This window comes from Anabrus simplex, chromosome 6, assembly GCF_040414725.1.
Source record: "Anabrus simplex isolate iqAnaSimp1 chromosome 6, ASM4041472v1, whole genome shotgun sequence".
NCBI classification, from domain to species: domain Eukaryota; kingdom Metazoa; phylum Arthropoda; class Insecta; order Orthoptera; family Tettigoniidae; genus Anabrus; species Anabrus simplex.
This window is the reverse complement of record NC_090270.1, coordinates 111,952,544-111,975,299: the sequence shown is the minus strand read 5'-3', so window position 1 is coordinate 111,975,299 and position 22,756 is coordinate 111,952,544. Positions and strand designations below refer to the sequence as shown.

The window sequence follows — 22,756 nt, the reverse complement described above, 5'->3', positions numbered from 1 at the left end:
GTAGCCAGCTTAGTCGGAAATAACCAGGAAAATCTTGTAAAACCATCTACACACACAAAGATGAACTTGTTGGCATTACCCTTTGACTGGGGGAAGGGTCCCACATAATCGATATAGAGGCGTTCCATGGGGCGCGACGCTTGATGAGAAGACAAAAGGCCTACTTTAGTGGACATGGTGGGTTTACTGATCAAACAAGATTTACAAGCTTTTACAAGTTCCCGAATTTCACCGTCCATACCTTTCCAGATGAACATTTCACGAATCTTTTCACGAGTTTTAAAGATACCCAGATGCCCTCCTAATGGGGTCTCATGATAATACTTGAAGATCATAGGTACAAGAACCGCTGGAACAACAACTTTCATCAACTTATCATGCCTCGAAGGGCAACATAGAACACCATTCCTCAGAACATAAGGGACAGCATGTTCCCCAGAAGAAAGGGTTTCCATTATAGGAGCCAGCGTCGGATCTTCACGTTGGTATTTCTCAATATCCCTAAAAAGCATGGGAGCATCTGTTAGGATGGCATTAACCTCGGATAGTATGGACTCGGAAGGTGATGAACTGTCGACCGGTTCGTGGGTTTCGACGTCGTTGTGAAACATACGGCTGAGTCCATCAGCAACAACATTTTCGGTACCTCTGATATGTCGTACATCAAATTGGAAGGCAGAAATACGGATGGCCCAACGGGCTATACGACCAGTACGACGCGGCCTACCTAAGACCCAGCTTAAGGCTTGATTATCTGTCTCCAGGTCGAATTTGACATGTTCCAGATAGAGACGGAACTTTTCTAAGGCGAATAAGACTGCCAACCCTTCGAGCTCATAGATGGAATACTTGGCTTCTTGAGCCGATAGAGTCCTAGATGCATAGGCGATGGGACGCCTCCCTAGTTCAGTCTCTTGAAGAAGGACTGCAGCTACAGCTGACGACGACGCGTCCGTTTGGACGATGAATTTCTTCGAGAAATCAGGCATAGCAAGTACAGGGGCATTACAGAGAGCTAATTTAAGATCTTCGAAAGCGGCTTGTTGAGAAGGTCCCCACTCGAATTTGATGCCTTTCCTACGAAGAAGGTTTAAGGGCGCCGCTCTATTAGCGAAGTTAGGAATAAACTTCCTGAAGAAATTCACCATACCAATGAATCTAGCGATACCTTTGATGTCCTTAGGAGGTTTAAAATCACGGATGGCCTGTGTTCTAGAATGATCGACAGCTACCCCATCGGGAGACACAATATGCCCTAGGAATGACATAGAGGGCTTAGCAAAGGCAACCTTGGACAACTTGACAGTTAACCCAGCCTTACGAAGGCGATTGAGAACTTCTCGCAGATGATCTAGATGTTCTTCAAAAGTCTCGGAAAATACGACGACATCATCCAAGTAGTGATATAAGTACTCAAATTTGATGTCGGAGAAGACCCTATCTAGTAGCCTAGTGAGCACAGCTGCCCCCGTGGGGAGCCCGAAAGGCACGCGGTTGTATTCGTATAAATTCCAGTCCGTGGCAAACGCTGTAAGATGTTTAGACTCCTCGGCAAGGGGAATTTGATTATAGGCCTGATTCAAGTCCAAGATAGTGAAGAACTTGGCCTTTCGAAACCATGAAAAGCAAGAATGAAGGTCGGGAAGGGGCACAGATTGCAACACCACCTTCCGATTGAGAGCCCTGTAATCAATGACAGGCCTGAAGCCTCCTTGGGGTTTCGGGACTAGAAAAATAGGCGAAGAATACGCTGACTTAGAGGGCCTAATAATACCATCCTTCAACATCTGATCGATGATTTCTTTCAGAGCCTTCATTTTAGGTGGAGATAGCCTATACGGTGGAAAACGGACAGGAATTGAATCCGTGACCTCAATTTTGTATTCAATAAGGTCAGTAACACCAAGAGTATCAGAGAACACCTCGGGAAACGACTGACACAGTTTCCGAATACTATCAGCCTGCTCCTCAGGTAGATGTCTAAGGTCTAACAACATCTCATCCTGGGTAGGCGAAATAGATGAACATGATACAGAATTACACTTTAACAAGGGAATTCTACAATTGGACGCAAATTTGAATGTGCACGACCTACTCTGGAGATCGAGCACAAGACCAGTGTGAGAAATGAAGTCCGCTCCCAATATGATGGGGCAAGACAAACGCTTGGCCACAAACAATTTGATCTTCCATGTAAATTTAAAAACCCGAATTTTGACATGTAAGGAACCTAGAATTTCTAATGGAGATGAATTAGCCGAAACATATTTAACAGGAGATGAGTCATAGTCAGGGAGTTTACAAACAGATTTCAATTTAGAATACCAATCAGCCGAAATAATGGAACAAACACTGCCTGAATCTAAGAGAGCTGTTATAGGCTCGTTATTTAACTCAATCTTAAGAAAAGGAACAGGTGCGGGGGTATCCGCCGCAATCCTAAGACACTCTTTAGGGCATTCAAAAGATGAATTTGAAGGCTGGTCGTTCTCTGCATTTACAACCTGTTTACTAGGGGCTGAGTCTCGGGAAGATGGATTAGTCGGCTCAGCCGACGCCACTAGTCACTTTTTATTATTGGCATAGCTGGAATTTGCACCAGAAGTTGAGCAGGAGGGGGTGCTATTTGAGTTTGGGCAATTCTTGGCGATATGTGAGAAGGCCCCACACTTAAAACAGCCTTGTGATGACCCTGCTCCATTCCTTGTCCCACTTGACTTGATCAGAGGACACTTATTCCGCAGATGGTCAGGCGACCCGCAAGCATAACATTTACGGGGATTGACTGGTCGGCGAGGTGGAGGCCGAGTGTTACTAAAGGAAGGCGGGGGTTCTTTCGCGACACGCAAAGAATCGGCGTATCTAACTCCTTCCGCTGAGACTGCCAATGCTTCAAGTTCCGAGAACGTTTGCGGGCACGCCGCGAAACACAAATATGACCTATAGGATGGTGAAATACCTTCCACAATAGCTTGTACAATTTGATCCTCAGGGAAGTGAAGAGCAAACACCCTAGTATAAAACTTAATATCTTGGATGAAGTCTGCCAGGTTTTCATCCCAGCGCTGTACCCGATAATAGTATTTCTGAATAAGGGAGGACCTGGCCCTAGCCGGGATGAAGTTAGCTAGCAAATGGGCATGGAAATCCTCAATAGAAGATTGCTCAGCGATGGCTCTAACTATTTTGTCAGATAGAACACCAATAGCATAAGGATAGATAATTTGCAAAATTTGACATGGGGAAAGAGAAAACACAAGGGCATGATCCTGAAATTCCACTAGAAATCTTAAAAATGAAATTACGTCACTGGTGGTGTTGACGGAAAACTTAGAGATACCTCTAAGCAACATTGCCAATGGATGAGGCAAGCTGCTGAACCCAGGTGACATAGTCGTTAAAGGTTTCAATGGCAAAGAAGTTAATTCAGAGCGGATGTTACTCAATGACGCACGGCGTTCAGATTCGTTGTTCGATGGGGCAGAGATAGTTTGAGCAGCAACGGTTATCCTATTGACTTCTCCCTGAGGAGGCTCTTCCTCGTTACCTACATTCACCGTGGCGGGTTGATCAGTTTTGGGAGGAGCTTCGCCGGTTAGCAATTGAGTGACCTTATTAGACAATTCAGAAATAGTTTCAAGGAGCGTATTAGCTTGCTTCCTCTGAACGTCATTCACCTTTAGAGACAACAGATCATTAACTCTATTTGCAAAGTGATACAGCCTGCCTTGCACACGCTTAATTTGATTAGGAGATGGATCGTTTTCATCAAAAAAGCTGACTACCGATGCAAGCCCAGTAATATTCTCGACAATCGTGGAAAGAGAGTCATCAATTTCTTTCTCTCCCAAATTGGGGATGGAAATGGGCAAATCAAGGGACTCTCTAAGCTTGTTAGTGTCTATTGCAACCGTGCCTCCAGATTGAACGTTTCTGATAGTTAACTCATATATCAACTCCTCTTTGCGCAAGTAGTTAAGGAGGAGAACATCGCGAGGGCCGGGCATGATGACAGAACAATTTTGAAAAACTCAAAAATTCCAGCAACTGAGAAAATTGTTAGAGTTCGAATCAAAGCAATGTTTAGCCGTCAAAAGGGGCTAAATTGATACCCATTCAACCACGCTCTGCTACCACTTGTTACCGCGTTTTAGCGGTAGGTAGAGGCGTAAGAAGGTGCGGGCGTGAATGGGTTTCAAACTACGGAATCAAAGTTAATGTAAAAGTAATTTAAAATTTAACTAGGTTATATTTTCTTTTCAAAAACAAAGCAATAACAGACATGGCAGGTACAATGTAGCAAAACAAGGGGAGATACAATATTTACAGGTTTTGGGCTTCACGCCCTGACTTCTGCGATCAGCTCAGTTTTACCACAAACACAAGTTTTAACAGAGGGGCAGAAAACCCCATTCATCCCTAGGAGCCCCTGGCTCCGAATTACACAGAAAAGCCTCCACGAGGCATATGACACTCCATTTTCAAAAGAGCGATCCGCTCTTAAAATTTAAGCCTCTCAAAGGCCAAACCAAACTCTACCTTCAAGCTGTCCTTTAAGGACGTATTCACAGGGGTAAAATACCCAACCTACAGAGGTCTATTACATGAAAAGAAGGTTGATTACATGACCTCTAAAATAACAATTTGAGAGGAGGCGATCTTGCACTCCTAATACACTTTGTTTTTTTTAAAACCTAATCTGGCTCTGGGCCGCTAACGCAAGGGCTAATCCCATACTACAGAGGTGACTTAGAGAAGAACACTTTACATTACATAAACGAAGAATAGTTTGAGAAAATAAGTTCACCTCAAAACAAATGTGAGTGGGAGCTCGAGAGGGTTAGCACTCTCTATCCCAATATGTAGCTTTACAAGAAAAAGATGAAAAGAGTAATTACATTTTAGGAAAAGGTTACATGATGGAAATGCTTCGAACCCGCCGCGAGTGTTAAACTGCCGACCTAGCAAGAAAAGAAGTTATTAATAGGCCATTACCTGGTGTTGAACGGCTGAAGAAGAAAGAGGCGCTTCCCGCCTCCTGCTATGTACTTAATACACTGAAAGATGGAACAGAAGTGGCCCGGAGACCCCAAAATCAGCAGTTTATATCCTCTCGCGGAAGATTCTAGGCGTTAGGGGAAATAAAACACCCTCCCTCAAAGTTTTTATTGGTTCGGGAAAAGAAACCCCTACATAGAGGAAAAAGAAACACATTATTGGTGGAAAATTAATTAAAGAAATTCGGGATTGGCTAGATCCAAACTAAGGGGAAAAAGAGGGGTATACAGCCAACTTAAACAATGACAGAAGGAAATTTAACAAAGAACAAACTCTTGAAATAAAAATTTCTCCAACAAAATAGTTCTTTAACTCCGCACTAGGTCGCACTATTGTTGATCTTCAGTAGTGTCCTCTAGAAGAGAAAGTTCACACTTCTTACTTCAAGCGAAACAAAAACACATCAAAAGTGACACAGTTCAAAAACTCAAAATTTTCCACGTGGTGACATCTTCTGAGAAAGTAGAGAATTAATAGAATAGATAAAGTTCAACCTTCCTCCAGAAGAGGAGTTTCAACTGGCGCAACTTTTAAATAAACGGTGTAGAGGTGTACCGCCCGGTACAAGGACAACGGCCAATTTCTAGCCAAATTCATTCCACAAATCCTTACAAGCTCTCTCTCACACACACACACCTGTTCAATTGTGATCCACCCAGTGAATAATGACTTTAAACCTGGGATCACTGCCTGTTTCACTGGAAGAAGTCAATTAAATCATGCAGTTGCTCAAGGAAAGCAGGGCAGATGGTAGAACTCCACTGTGGCTGAACTCGGGAAGGCTGCCGGTAGCATGGCAGTGAGGTCATTCAGAATATCTGGGAAACAGAGTCGTTGGCACCTGATTCGACCTTAGATTTGATCCAACTCCTTCTTACTGACGTGAACAACTGCCAATGGATCTCTCTCCTCCCGGAAACGTACAAGGTCCTCTCTAAATCTTTATTAACAAAAGCAGAGAATCAACAGGTCAGACAACTGTGCGAATACCAGGCAGGCTTTAGGAAGGGCCGATATTGTATTGAACAAATTCTCAACCTCGAAACAGTACTAGCCTATTCCAAGTTTAGAAGACGCAAGGTGGTTGATTTGTTGATTTTGGGAAGGCTTTCGACTCCTTGGATAGACTAACCCTAACTACATCTAGGAACTAGGACTAGATTGCAAACCCGTGGATTCATTCCACAAATCCTTACTAGCTCTCTCTCACACACACACGCCGAAAATAAATTCAGAGGCGAGATATCGAACCAGACGGGTCATATAAGATGATCCACTCTTCTTTAACTGTGTACTTGAAAATGTTGCGGGAGAATTGCGCATACAGAGTGGGGTCTACCCAGCTGGTAGTGGCCTGTCGACTGACTCAAAAACACCTACAACAAGCTGTGCCTTTCACGCAATCTGAATCTGAAACACCACAGAAGAGTCAACCGTCCGATAGCATTGGATGCTTTGGAATGTCTGTCGCTAAACAGAAAAGACTTGATTGAAAAACTGAAAGTTAGAAAGAGAGAAAAAAATTATCCGGAAAAATCTTACGCCCAGTACTGGAAGATGGGACATAACGGAAACGAAAAAATTCAGAGCTGTACTCCCAGATACTCTGTGATTCAGCCAGGGGTAGTTTACTATCGTCATGCGGCAATATTGTCTCATATTAGACTGACCAACCTTCTGGAGAAACAAAAATGTCCGTATCACATGGCTGACGAAGCTTGATAAGAACATAAAAGAACTGGGACTAACAGACTTACAAAATAGACTGACTGTGAGATGAGATAGATCCTGTAAAAAGTCCTTGATTCTCCAGAGGAACACCTAAAGAAGAAAGGTACATGGTGGACAAAGAAAAGAAAGGAGCCACATTGGAAGCGTGGTCTCAAGCATGCTAGTCGAAATAAGAAGAATAAGAAACTTACGCGTGAAACGTACCACAAGCTCATATGCTATACTAGGGTATGTGATGTTTCTTTACTTCGATAAATTCTCAATTATACATTTTAAGCATTGGAAGTTCCTCACCGAAATTCTTGTTTGTTCTTTCCTGAATATTTTCGATAACTCATTTAAATAATTCCTGGTATATATCACTCCTCATCGTTCCCTTCCTGACGCCAACCCTATGTAGAGAGAAGTATTCACTACTGCGTGTTCCTGTGGTGGTTGGTAGTCTGATGAGTTGTGTTAATATGAAGAAGAGTGTATTGAGATAAACGAAACATCCAATTCCTAAGTCAGAAGAATTAACCAGACGTGGTTAAAATCCTCGACATGGCCGAGAATGGAAGCCAGATGGCCACTGCGCTAACATTCAGCCATGGAACATAAATTTAACTATATTCTTCTGCAGGACACAATATCGTGGGTTTACAAGGGAAACATATCAAATCACTTTTAAGATGGTGATATTTCCAAACAACCCTATGTCATTCTTTCCTCACTATTCGCCGGTGTTATTCATTAAGCTGAATAAGGTAATTTTGGGTACTGAACTTTCTAATTTGCATTTTCTTTCAATATAATTCAGGTAAAATACATTACTTCGGCTGCATATTTCTTTCCTAGATACTCTAACAAGCCCACAGAATCATTTTTAATATAAATATTCTTATTATTCTGAGAGCAGATATTGTCAATGAAGGACTGGAAACATTCAAACCTGTCTTCCTCAGACGTAAAACGTTTGACTTCGTTTTAGTTTGCAAATAATGTATTTCATATTTAATTCCGTATTTACTTGACAATTTTTAAACAAAATTATTTAAATGAAATTATTTAAAAGAATTATTTAAAAGAATTTATTTCTAATGGTCCACCAATTCAACAAAAATTAAGACTATCTACGTAAAACTAAACTGTATGTATAGTCACATTAAAATGATAACGTGAAAACCGTCGACACAGACTGGCATAGTCCACTTCGGGGGCCTGGAAGAGAATATATCTCCATCAACATAAACAAGAGGTACTATATTAAGAATTCCAACACCAAACATCATATTTAGCGTTCCATATTGACTCTCTGACAAAGAGGTCCATCGTATAAACTCAAAAGAAGTCTCTTCCAGTCTTGCTTGATTTACAACCCGCGTTGTATCCGATTTTCTCAAGAGGAGACTTTTATATTGTTTTATACCGACCAAATTTACACCAGAACATTTTTCTAGACTAAATCATAGCATCTTGTTTGTTTGTTTCCGTTTTAACTTTTTAATGTGTCAATGTCCAAAAAGTTCCTTTTTCTCGTATTTTCATGTCCTGTCGTGTCCGCCCCCAGTTCGAGCTCACGACTCACTCTTCCGAGAATCGAACCCGTGACCGGGAGCGTAGGAGGAATGCTGTCGCTGAGACATACATTGATATTATGGGGAAATTATGAGTTAATATTCATATGTATGTAATGGCAGTGAAGCCAAGGTATTATGATAATAATGGAAGAAAGATTTAAGGTAAAATGAAGAACCACATACTGTAGGTCTTAAGAGTTTGAAGGCACACAAAAGCTGTAAGCAACAGGTTGTGCAATTGGAAGTAAGGCTTGGTCGAAGTAGGGTGAATCACATGCTGCACCCTGCTGAAGGTGCGTAGTATGTCTTTAGAAAATGTGGGTGGAAAGTGAACGGAAAGAGGCAATTCCGTTTTGGTGTGACTGTGGACAGTTACCATAGGAAGAGAACTTCCATTGCTTTCTAGAAGAAGGGCGTAACATAGACAAGGTATAAAACAGGGATACACACCCTAGTCGAGGCTTTTTGGAACAATTCTACTAGGAGTGCGGGCTGAAGCTTTGTCAGTCAGGTCTCCGATAATAATAATAATAATAATAATAATACATACATACATACATTATCATTATAGACTGTTATGCCTTTCAGCGTTCAGTCTGCAAGCCTCTGAAAATTTACTAAACGTCGCCACAATCCTCGATTTGCAACTAGTGTTGTGGCCTCATTTAGTTCTATACCTCTTATCTTTAAATCGTTAGAAACAGAGTCTAACCATCGTCGTCTTGGTCTCCCTCTACTTCTCTTACCCTCCATAACAGAGTCCATTATTCTCCTAGGTAACCTATCCTCCTCCATTCGCCTCACATGACCCCACCACCGAAGCCGGTTTATGCGTACAGCTTCATCCATCGAGTTCATTCCTAAATTAGCCTTTATCTCCTCATTCCGAGTTCCCTCCTGCCATTGTTCCCACCTGTTTGTACCAGCAATCATTCTTGCTACTTTCATGTCTGTTACTTCTAACTTATGAATAAGATATCCTGAGTCCACCCAGCTTTCGCTCCCATAAAGCAAAGTTGGTCTGAAAACAGACCGATGTAAAGATAGTTTTGTCTGGGAGCTGACTTCCTTCTTACAGAATACTGTTGATCGCAACTGCGAGCTCACTGCATTAGCTTTACTACACCTTGATTCAATCTCACTTACTATATTACCATCCTGGGAAAACACACAACCTAAATACTTGAAATTATCGACCTGTTCTAGCTTTGTATCACCAATCTGACATTCAATTCTGTTGGATTTCTTACCTACTGACATCAATTTAGTCTTCGAGAGGCTAATTTTCATACCATACTCATTGCACCTATTTTCAAGTTCCAAGATGTTAGACTGCAGGCTTTCGGCACAGTCTGCCATTAAGACCAAGTCGTCAGCATAGGCCAGGCTGCTTACTACATTTCCACCTAACTGAATCCCTCCCTGCCATTTTATACCTTTCAGCATATGATCCATGTAAACTACGAACAGCAAAGGTGAAATAATAATAATAATAATAATAATAATAATAATAATAATAATAATAATAATAGGGTCCGAGTTTGGACTTAGAATATTCAATACAGTACTTCGACCACGCCAAGTCTTCTATATTCTAATATTCGAACTTGAGGAGAAGTTGTAAATACTGTATATAATTATACATATATATATTCATCAGTTTATAATTAAAGAAGGTTTTGGGAAGCAGAGGACTTCGTCTCCTTCACACGTAGCGAATCACCCAGGCCCATTGAAGTAAACATCCGTACCGCTCGAGAAAACAATCTGATTATTCATCACTACTCGTCGTGGCAAAACCTGTGTCACGACAGTCCAACGCATTTTATTTCACTAGTTTTCTCCTAGAATTACCAGCTGACGATTATTCCAAGGGGCTGTAACATGTTTTAGTTTTAATATGATTATACATACCATTTAGTTTTAAGGGGATATTGTTAAATTCAATTGAGTAGGAAATAAATTCTTATAAAGAAATTTGTTTAGAAAAGATTTGTTTTTCTTGTAATCCCACGATTATGATATGTTTGATACCACTCAAGCCAAGTTCCCCGTGGCCCTCATTAAGTGTAAAAGGAACCCTTGATAGCCTTAGTGCACTAAAGTTTAATTCCCTTTTTCGTGAATGTGCCCTATGAGGTTCCATTGATATTGGATATGAATGTGGCGTATCCGTCGTTGTTTTCTGCTAGGCGGAATAGTTTCCACCAATCTTGAAGGCCAGGATGCTCGTTTTCTTCCAACACCTCTACGACCTTCTGTTTTCTCTTGTAGAATCAGCTTCAATGTGGTACTTAGTCCACTTTAATATATGTCGTGGGAATTAAGGTTATAACTTTTTAACGCTTTATTAAAAAAAATGATTTTCCATGTCATGAAACGAGGAACATTAGTTCAAAAGTAATTATAAAAGTCCTAATTCTTTTTATCTTTGAGAAACAGTAACCGTCAACATGAAATTTCTAAAATCGTATTTCAGTCATATGTACAAGATAGTTGTACATCCCTGTTACGTTTTGAGTATGTTCAAACTTTCTTCGAACACCCGAAACTTTTGGAAACTTTATAGAGTATTCTGTATTTTTGTAGAATTCTCTGGAGCCTTCCAGGGCATTATTGAACTTTCTATAATTTAACATAAGTTTCCATAAATTTCTAGAACAATCACTAATTTTTATAAGTATGTAACTATGTAATCTTGCGCTTTTCTGAATAATTATGTAATGTAGTAACCTGATGAATGAAGAAGTTATTTTATTTTGTTTTATTTTACTTTCTTCTTCTTATTCTTGCGTTCCGGCCTTCTAAGGACCACGTTACAATTTCAATTGTTCCTCCTTAGTTGTTCTTTCCTTTTTTTATTTTTTTATTTTATTTTTTTATTTTATTGTATTTTATTTTTATTTTATTTCCTAACTTACGTAACGCCAGATGGAATTCCCGAGCATTGTCATTTATTCTTTTACCACAAAGAAGAATCTTGCTACTCATTTTGGGAGACCATTGGTTTACTAACCAAATGTACAATTCAGGTGATTATCAGAGGCTATGCAGCACCTTGCGGGGTCATGAAAAAGATTAAATAGTGTGAAAAGGTTTTGGAATCAAGAACCTTCAAGACTGGAAAATCCCAGACCAAATCAGTGTGCAGAACGGGCAGCCAAGTGTCTTCAAGGTGTTTATGACATATGTAAAAGTAGGATAAGCAACAGTTCAGATTCATTTGGTCTAACAAAAAAATAAGGACTTTTAATTATGTTATTATCATTTATGCTTGCTAAATACTCAGGTTTAGCTATTACAGCTCATTGCAACTATTGGTACTTGTAGGATCGATATGTATGTTTGTGGTTTTGCGATTCTTTCTAATCTTGTGTGTTATTATGTAAAAATAAATTGTTAATTGCTTCAAAACTATTTGTTATACAATTATTAAAACATTTATTGCAGCAAAATAGCCATACATTAGTGAAAGGTGTTATAACAATTTAACACTTGCACCATTGGTCGCACAGTCTCTGATTGATCTAGTCCTCTTTTTGCAGAATTCTAAGTGATATCATTCACATAAATGTACACTTGCGTGAGTTCGACGGTTTGTGGTATGTTGGATTTTCGCAAATGACATGGTGGAATCCATATACTGCAAGCCTTGTAAACACGCGCCTCGTCTCAAAACTTGCTGCTGACCATGAACGGTAGATCATGGCCCCAGTTCCATAGAATTCCGTGGGAACTTATTCTCTTTTCCTTATTAGTGTTCTTAGTAGCTTCTCCGATGCCGTTGTGTTAGGTAGGGTGTACATTGTCCTTAAATCCTCTATGGGGAAAGTTTCCCGCGCGAGAAGTTAGACTAATCTGGATTTTTTTTTTTTTTTTTTTTTTTTTTCCACTCCGATTGCTCTTTTTATGTATGTTGCTTTAACTCTTTCCAGTGTTGCTAAGTTGTTTTCATTCAGGTGTGTCCATATAATTTCAATCCCATATGTAAGTATTGGAACGATTTTCGATTTGAAGAATGCCATTGTTGTGTCAAGATTTAGTGTTCTGATGAAGCTTATTTCGTTCGCTCTAATTGCTTGTGTCGCTTTCTCTATCGTGTGCGTAGTGAAGCATTTCGCAGACGGCTGGAGTGTTATCCCTAGATATTTGTATTCTTTGATGATAGATATTATTTTCCCTTCTAGGGTGATTCTTGTAGATTTTTGGTATTTGCCCTCCTGATCTGAACACCATCATTTCCGTCTTCTCGGTGTTAATTTCGAACTTGTGTTCGATGCACCATTTTCCCACTTCGTTTATAGTGTTCTGAAGTTTCTTTAAGCTTTTTGAACCAATCACAATACCATCCGCGTAGGCGTATGCTGCTACATCTTCATTTTGTGCAATTTCCATAATGTCCTTCGCTGCCAGGATGAACAGCAGAGGCCTTAGTGGGTCCCCTTGGAGTACACCATTTGTTTGAATTATTGGTTCTGAAAGGTCTAGGCTGTCCGAGATCCGTATCTTGTTCCATTCATTTATGGAGTTTATGATTCTTGTCCAGACGCTGTCTCTTCCTAGAGTTTCCTCGACGATGACTTACAAGCAGAAGGAAAGAGGGCCTGGCTGTATGTGGGAAGACTGTTATACAATTATATCATTGTAATTTAAATGTATCACTGCTAAAAGAATGATGTGGTTTTTGTAACCTTATGCGTGTATCTGTATGTGGAAAACCCACTTTTGGGTTTGGGGGTGACCTTTTTAAAAAACTAATTATAAATAATGTCTTTTTATTTACTTTTGAGCAAAAGTTCATCCATCTACGGCACAGGAATATGGGGTCACAAAAAATTCATAACAATAGTGGGTATGCCAGTTTCCTATATCTTACTGTTGTCATAAGTTCCCGTCCAACATTGGCTCTGATCAGCACTTCTTCGCCGGATTTTCGAGTTGGCCATAGACTACGAAGAGTTCTGTGCAGCCACATTCTAAATGCTTCTATCCGGCTGATTGTCGCTGCTGTTAGTGTCCAGACTGTACACCTGTATAACAAACTGACTTAGTATAGCACTAGAATATTCTTCAAATTCCTTCTCTTTCTTAGGACGCCGTCTGGCTACGAACGTAAACGATCCAATTGATTATGATAACTCGTGAAACAGCGGCTCGAAATATTTCAATGGAAGTTCGTCCATACGAGCGACGCAGATCTTTAAGCCAGGAATTTCTCCTTCTCCCCACAGATCGTTTTCGTTCAGTTTTCCCCTCGATGATGAGTTGGAGAAGTTCGCATTGTTCACCTCTCATGATGTGCCCAGTGTACCTGAGGTTTCGTTCCTTGGTTGAAGTTAGCTCTTTTTTCTTATTTAACAAGTTTTTTTATTTATTTATTTACTAGCAATTGTACCCGTGCTTCGCTACGGTATTCCAGATTGTATACGGATATCGAAGTAAATTACTGTACATGAAGTTAATAATAATAATTTTTAAATTGCATGTAAATTGGCATTATCCGAGAAAAAACACAGGGAGGTCCGCAGACGATGTTTCCAATGTAAAGTGCGAGTTGTGGAGTTGTGATGATAACGACAGGTGCACTTGTCTACCACAATTCATTATGTTTTAGAGACGTTGAATAGGGTGAAATTTGTGTAAGATTTCTACACAGTGCATTACTTTTCTGATACTATGCGACAGCTTCAAACATAGAATTTGGCTCACATATGGCTACTGGGTGGGCCAATATTCGTGTAGAACTTGATGATCCCATCTTTCCTATAAGTGAATCAAACCATTAATTGTACGTGTACAAAGTGCAACATTTAGGTAAATCCAGAAATAGAGAAACATTTAATGTATAAGGGATAGAGATACGACGAAAGGTCATAGGACCGAAGTTGTAGATCACTCCATATTGAACGGAGATTGTGCCATCCATTTTGTGATACGACTTACCTTTTAGCCACGAAATACATCGAAAGGAAGGACTGCACCGTCATTAAAATTGCCTCCATATTTCGATATTTTTCGGGGGTAAAAAATATTTTTTTAACATCTCGTAAATTTTCCGTCGGTTACATCCTAAAGCTATAATTTTGCAAAATTTCAGTTTTCTAACTGGTCTGGGAGATTGTGCTGCGATCTTGATATGGGGGAGTGGGTTAAAAATCAGGACTTTAAGGAAACTTTTAAGCCTATGAAACCTGTAGGTTCTGGATAAATATCACCGACTGTGTTCTTATGCAGGTTTGAAACTCCCAGCATGTATCCCTCAGAGAATTATGAGAATTTGTGATTTTTCTAGGGATCCTGAAGTCATCAGGTTGTCTGGTACCAAGTTTTAAATTACTAAGATGCCTAGAATGGTCTCACTAATTTACGTCTGTTTTCATTTTTATGCCTTAATTTATTTTTATTTTTTTTTTTGCTAGGGGCTTTACGTCGCACCGACACAGATAGGTCTTATGGCGACGATGGGATGGGAAAGGCCTAGGAGTTGGAAGGAAGCGGCCGTGGCCTTGGTTAAGGTACAGCCCCAGCATTTGCCTGGTGTGAAAATGGGAAACCACGGAAAACCATCTTCAGGGCTGCCGATAGTGGGATTCGAACCTACTATCTCCCGGATGCAAGCTCACAGCCGCGCGCCTCTACGCGCACGGCCAACTCGCCCGGTGCCTTAATTTATATATATATATATATATAGATCGCGCCAAACAGACTTCCATTTATTAGTGTGGATAATATTTTACCCGCTTCCCTAGTGGTTCTAAGGGCGTCTTACTCCCACAGTACGTTTTCCAGTTAGTACACTCATACTAAAGTCATACTGGAACATACACACGTCCATTATCTCGGTCATTTCTGACAATTTATTTTTTCTCCCTTTCTCAACCCCTATGCCAAAGGGGGCTGAAGTTAGACTTTAAACATCCGAAATGTTACTATTCATCTCAGCGACCCGGAAAACTATGGATTCGGCAGTATATTCGATTACTATTATATCTCACTCCCCCTTCCCCCACCCTGTCGTGGGCTAAACTTTGAGTTTAAAAAATCGGAATGTTACTATTCATCTCAGCGACCCCGAAAAGTATGGATTCGTCACTACTTTCGATGATTTGTATATCTCAGTCCCCTTGCCCCTTCCCCTGCTCCTAAGGGTTCCTGGGGTGTTTTGCCCCATGTGGTTTGTCTCCTGATACTAAAAATTCGGAGTGTCACTATTCACCTCAGTGACTATGTATTCGACACTATTATTTCTATATATCATTATTATTTCTATATATCACTCTCCCATCGCCCCCCACCACGAAGGGGGCTGAACTTGGACTTTAAAAAATTCCGGAGTGTCACTGTTCATCTCAGCGACCCCGTAAAGTATAGATTCGACACTATTTTCGATGATTCTTATATCTCAGCCCCCTCGCCCCCCTATCCCTAAGGGTTCCTGGGCCGTCTTACCCCCACGTGGTTTGTCTCCTGCTACTAAAAATCCGGAGTGTACAATTCACTTCGGCCACCCCGAAAACTATGTATTCGACACTATTTTCGTTTAATTTTATCTATCACTCCCCCCTCGCCCCCCCCCCATGCAAAAGGGAGCTGAACTTGGGCTTTAAAAAATTCCGGAGTGTCACTGTTCATCTCAGCGACCCCGAAAAGTATGGATTCGACACTATTTTCGATGACTTTTATATCTCAGCCCCTCGCCCTCCCCTGCGCCTAAGGGTTCCTGGGCTATCTTACCCCCACGTGGTTTGTCTCCTAATACTAAAAATCCGGAGTGTACAATTCTCCTCGGCGACCCCGAAAACTATGTATTCGACACTATTTTCGTTTAATTTTATATATCACTCCCCCTCGCCCTCACCCCAAAGGGGGTTGAACTTGAACTTTAAAGAAAATTCCGGAGTGTCAATATTCATCTCAGCGACCCCAAAAAGTATGGATTCGACAGTATTTTCGTTAATTTGTTTATCTGACCCCCTCGCCCCCCCTAAGGGTTCCTGGGCTTTCTTACCCCCACGTTGTTTGTCTCCTGATACTAAAAATCCAGAGTATACAATTCACTTCGGCGACCCCCGAAAACTATGTATTCGACACTATTTTCGTTTAATTTTATATATCACTCCCGCCCCCATGCGAAAGGTCGCTGAACTTTGACATTTGAAAATGGGGAGTGTCACTGTTCATCTCAGCGACCCCGAAAACTGTGGATTCGGCACTTTTTTCGATTATTTTTATACCTTGCCCCCCCTGATCCCTCACCCCTAAGGGAGCTACGGATGGCTTACCCCCACAGTGCTCGTCTCCAGATAAAAAGTCATAAGTGTACCACGTTTGGATGAAATTGCTCCAGTGGTTTGGGAGGAGATGTGTCATTTACACACACACACACATACATGCATACATCCATTTTTATATTTAGTAAGAAGAAGAAGAAGATTATGCTTGCTTTATTATTACACAGTGATATTTTTTTTTGAACACTGCACAGATCTAAACTTAAACTGTATATCCGAAGAAATTATTCGAATCCGAGGAATGAATAATACTTCGCTCGCGGCATGCCCAATCATGAGAATGGCTTCAATAATATTAGTCATCAGTTTCAGAGTCGTGTTCATTGCAGAGGGCAGGATTCTTATTCTTAAGAAGGATAATTGGTGCCACAATCGTCCGCTCTAAGATGTTCGAGGGTACTCCAGGTGACTCCAAGTCTTTCGAAGCTCTGCCGTGTAGTCGATTGACTTGTAAATGTGTAGAACATCGGGTAATTCTTGTAAAAGTTGCTTGTTGAAAGAAAAGAACGTCATGATATGTGATAGCAAGAATGAAGAGCATGAAACCCGGCGCCGGCACATATGCCACTCCTCTCGAATAGCTCAAAATTTAACGTCCCGATCCGACGGACGAATCATCGTCAACACCGTCATATGCCCTCACACCATATAAGATCAAAAACAGCTTCCTACGTCCTGGACGTAAAATGGCTCCTTGAATATTGTGTTCTCTACCTATCTTATGTACGTTGCCTAGCGACAGCGACTCGATGCATTTAATCTTGGTGACAGCACGTCGGATTGTCATATCCCAATGCACGTTTTCCGATAGTTTTTCGTTCATAACTCACCAACGAAAGCGAAAATGAAAATTCCGGCTTCGAGGTGCATTCGGACCCCTTTCCATCTACCTATGTTCAAAATTTCAGATCTCTACGTGCTGTAGATTTTGCTGGGCATCGCGCACAGGCAGACAGACAAACACTTCCTTTTATAATTATAGAGATAGATTTATTTATTTATTTATTTATTTATTTATTTATTTATTTATTTATTTATTTATTTATTTATTTATTTATTTATTTATTTATTTATTTATTTATTTATTTATTTATTTATTTATTTATTTATTATTTTTTAATATATATTTATTTATTAGAACTCCTTCCGTAAGGAGGTTGCCACAAGGGCAAACTAAATTCAACACAGGGTTGTGTGTTGGAAAGGGGATAACAGCCAAAAACTAAAAAAGCAATAAATTCTATACATGAAGAAGCAGATGATGATGATGATGATAATGTCGGAGGAGAAAAAGCCACCTGTGCACTACTGCGGCAAACTCTTCAGATGATGCCATAGTATGGCCAGTTACCCTCTGATGGCACTAATGGTGATGGTGTACAAGTGGGCCCGGTCAGGTCTCAGACGACATCAGAATTCCACAAGGATTTGGGAATTGTCTTCCGAGCGCCGATCGTGAGTCGATGCTCAGAGATGTCATCCAAATGATATTTGTTAATGTAGCTGATAAATAGCTCTCTTTTCAGTATCACCTTCACCTGCCTGAAGTCATATTGTTGGGTCTAAAATAAGCCTATGCAAGCCTAGTACTACCATTGGTGGGAAGATCAGAAAATTCCTCGTGAACCTCTGAGGCAGCTGGCGATCCTATGTATGGTTTCGTCTTAAGAAAATGTGTTCATGCTATCTTTGATGTCTAAATTAGAATACTGCTACTTCTAATATTACATTTTCTATGTTTTCAGGTTGGAATCGCTTATCATTGACAATGGAGACTGTGTCTCGCAGGAACGAGGAAGCCAGAAGTTGACTCTTGTGCTGACCCCTGATCAGTCCATGACAAAACTCTGTGAATCCAATTCCTACAACAGCGTCCAAGATTACGTGAACTCCCTGCCTTCAGTTATGAATGACAGGGATTTTGTTTGCGATAGAACACCATCTATGTTATCACTTCACAGTCTGGATCCTTTGAGAAATAAGTTCCAAGAGAGTATGGATCTTAAACGTCAAAACGACGTAAATAAACGCCGGTCATCCCACAATCTGCAGGCTGCATTCTCTATGGAAGATCTTCTGTTTATCGACTAGCGCACTTTGCGAAGTTAAGGTTTTGAACAATTTTGATCACAGATAGTCACTGAATTGATGTGATATGGCAGATTGTGAAGTTCAGTTCTACTAACTTTGTTGAACTTGTGGATGTAACTTCATAACATCAGTTGTTGTCACATTTTGGAACGACCTTTTTATAGGAATATATGTTTTTATTTCATTGATCATAAGTTAGATGTGATGAAACTATTGTTATACTAGCTATTTCAAGTATTTGAATGTCACTGTTAATAATATTAATATATTGTTTACTGTGTCTTTAGGTGTTAGAAATAAAATTTCTATCGGCCATTTGTATACCTAAAAAAATCTTTCTTTTATATATTGCATCACGGATGCCATATTTATAAAGGTGGACATTGAAATGCTGATAGAGTCTAAACAGAATGTAACGAGTTATGTTAATTTAGGCTGATAAATGTGCTGCATTAAACTTAGAATAAATATTTTAGTACGTATGTGGGGCTACAGTAACAAACTTGAAAACAAATTATACAAAAAACAAATAGCAATCAATAAATGTGAACGAATTCTTATTTTTCTATCTTGAGACTGTGATATTATATAAAAGACAAAAGTCAAGTTTAGACAAATAATCACACATCCATATAATATACTTGTATAAATGGTGTTTTAGATTTTCAGCCTGTAACGACTTCACTTAAACCATGTGTTGTATATTCTGTACATATCTTGAGAGTGTGAGAATTTTATATGTATCATATGTTATCTAGTTTATGTAGTGACATATCAACATAATGTATCCATTCAATAAATACATATTTTATGAGCACATTTTAATTGAGGTCAGATAATTGGCTGTACGCCTATCAACCTGGTTCACCAAGTGAGTACTACACTCTGGTACTCATACAGTATATTCGGTGAACAGTACACGGAAAGCATTTTGAGCTAAGAAACATCTATGCCGTGATTTTCCCATCGGTGACATGACAGCCATCTAACGAGTTTAATGAACGGGAGATGCACATCCAAGTGTGCTGGCCTTAGATGTAAGGCAAGTTTGTTAGTGAGCGAATGCCTAACAAAAGACGCCTTTGCGAGTTGTGTGCTGTTTTGCTTCATGTGTTATGTTGCGAAGTAATATAGTTCAGTATATATTTTCCTTTGCACAAAGACTGTTTATTTACAGTTCATAGATTGGCTTGTACAGTCCAAGCACGATTTCAGGAAAGATTCCTGGGTGTAAAAATTCCAGGTCGAACATGATGTTCATGATACAGCCTGCGAGAAGTGCTCAGCCTAAGAAACCAAAGAGCCAGCAAAAATTTCTCGTCGAAGAAATATTATATGACACTGGTCACCTTTTGGAAAATTCTGCAAAGAAAATTTGGTAGATATATAGAGTCCACCCCATATGTTAGTTTCAATGTTTCTATTCTTATCTAGTAATGATTCTGGAGGAACCGGTGACCAATGTACCCGCCCTTAGAAGTATATTTACTTTTATAACCTAAAGTAATGGTCCAGGCGACATTATCCATTGCTCCTGTCAAGGATCGCGGGTATGGGTCGAGATATTGAAGATTAAGACGTCATTTTCACTAATGAAGAGACAGAGATTTCGTTACCAACCAGTACAGAAGGGAAAAGGCTAAAGAGGCCCGCGAAGTTTGAAAGTGTCATGGGGACGGACGATAACCTTACACTTTCTCAATTCCTCCTTTAATCTTGGGCCTTACGGTAAGGGAAAAACGTCATTTAGTATCTTTAACGTATTTTTGCACATCCAGGCCAATCTGTTTCACGGAGTGTCTCTTGCATTGAGCTCTTTTCTCTAGATAATGGTACCTGGTGAGTCCGAGGAAAGTTGGTGACATTTGCACGTATTGACACTTGTAGGGTGCCCTTTTCCTATCTAACTGTACCTGGCGAGTCAGAAGTAGGATGGTGACGTTTGAACGGCTTGACAATTGCAGGGAGCACTTTTCTATATTTAGCAGTACCATGTGTGTCAAAAGTAGAGAGGTGACATTTGCACGGATTGACACTTGCAGGGAGCATTTTTCTCCATCTAACAGTACCTGGTGAGTCAGAAGTACAATGGTGATGTTTGCACGGATGAGAACAATGACCCCTTCAGGGCTACACTCCTTTCGAGACGCTTTTTACTATGACTGCGGCGCATACTGTCCGTAAGGCAAGAAAAAAAACGAAGATAGCCATACCAAACCCATAACCAACAGTTGGCAGAAGTGCTATTTTACTTTACTTATCTCAGTGCTACTAGCGTGAACTTAAGTATCAAATAAAGGGCAGTCACTTCGCGTGATCCACATAGTGATGCCTCGTGTTTGCGGGGTGGACTCTATACTTAAGCCAAAAAGTGATAGGTTTGAGGTCAGATAATGGGTTATACGCCTGTCATCCTAGTTCAGAAAATTATTACTACGTACTGCTATTCTTATATTTGTGAACTATTAAGTGATATAAATTAAAGAGGTGCCAACATGTGCTGGTAAGGACAGTTCTGGTATCTCATTTCATAATATTCGTAAGTAACAAACTTCTAAAAAGAGTTCGTGATACTTTTTTATGGTTCCATCATCACCATTGAGCCCTGCCGACACATGACAACGACAATTGCGCTCATCGATATCAAAAACACCAACCTGTTGGTTCTTGGTTCAAATGCTCTCAGTGGAGAAGGGTGGACTTTAATCTGATCCCTCCAACTCTCTCCTGAGCAAATGTTTCAATCATACGTTCTATCAATTTCTTAACACTTCGCCAAATTGTTCCTCAAATTAATGAATACTGATACACACAAGAGTGCAGTCACCGCAGTAATGCATGAGATTAGGCGATACTAAAATCCAAAATTATTTTGAGTGATGAAAAAGCATAATTATCCCAAAAAAAGTAACCACATTCTAAATTTTGAACGTAAAACTTCCAAGTTTTGATGTTGTTAACACTTGCGTTAAATTCCTATTGTTAAATTGATGTAATGTACTCGTAGATCCTTACGCAAGTAAATGAGGTCATTCTTTGTGCACTCAGTAACTTGTAATTTATTCTCATTCTTTTTACTGTCCCACTGTTACAAATATATCTCATTTCATATCAAAAAATTTAAAAGTTTGAAACCATTGACACAGTATCAGTTTGAACATTTGTACAGTATATTCTTTTTTTAGCGCTACCAGCTTTTCGGTGATACAAGGATGGGAAACGGGTAGGACTGGACCATCAAGCTGTATTAAAGTTATTCAGGCCTTTTTCTTTTTCTGGAGGACCGCACACAAGATCGGCGTTCCAGAAACTCGATGTTGAAACGTAAGTGAAAAATTAGTAAGAGGTATTTATTGCAGCCAATGGGCCACTGAAGTAATAAATAGACATACACTATGTAACTTATAAGGTCACTCGTTATTACAAAATTGAGTTAATGATCTCTGTTCTTGTTTGCATCACAATGATATCATTCACATTTCTTGTCACGGAGCTTACAGAAGCACTGTATGTCCGGCTGATGATAGTGCTCGGTCTTGCAAATCTTACAGTGAAAGCCATGCACTGAAAATCTAGTCACTATGTAACGTATTTTATACGTTTATACTCTCTCCTTGTCCAATCATGTGTGATCATTGCATCTGTACAATAAAATCGCTCCATATTTCGTACCTCTTCTTGTCCATATTATTCATTAACTGCTGAAATGCTGGTGTAGATGGCAGAAGTAACTGCAGTATCAACTCTTCCATAAAATATGACTTCGCTAGAAAGTACACCAAACTAAATGGTGTGAATTTTGAAAGACATAAGTCCTTCTTAAGTAAAATATGTAGATTTAGATCTCTCCTGTTCTGTAAAATACTTTACTGTCTGATACATCCATATGTTTTTCAGAAAATAACTAATGACTGGAACAATTTTCAGATTAAATAAACTTATAGCTGTCTCCGCGTATATTCGATATATCGCTCATTGCCTTTATCACGGCGGTCACTCTCTTTCTTTGTAAAGACGTTAACCCCT

The 22,756-nt window shown here is 39.9% G+C and overlaps 1 protein-coding gene across 1 annotated transcript in view; it reads left to right on the top strand.

Annotated features, from left to right (window-relative positions):
• The window catches only part of LOC136875885 (uncharacterized), a 156,571-nt gene extending 137,029 nt beyond the window's left edge, over positions 1 to 19,542 (top strand). Inside the window, exon 4 of the mRNA XM_068228239.1 lies at positions 18,385 to 19,542. Coding sequence (XP_068084340.1) covers positions 18,385 to 18,730 — 346 coding nt within the window. The 3' untranslated portion in view covers positions 18,731 to 19,542. The remainder of the gene's footprint in view (positions 1 to 18,384) is intronic.
• The last annotated feature ends 3,214 nt before the right edge of the window (positions 19,543 to 22,756 follow it).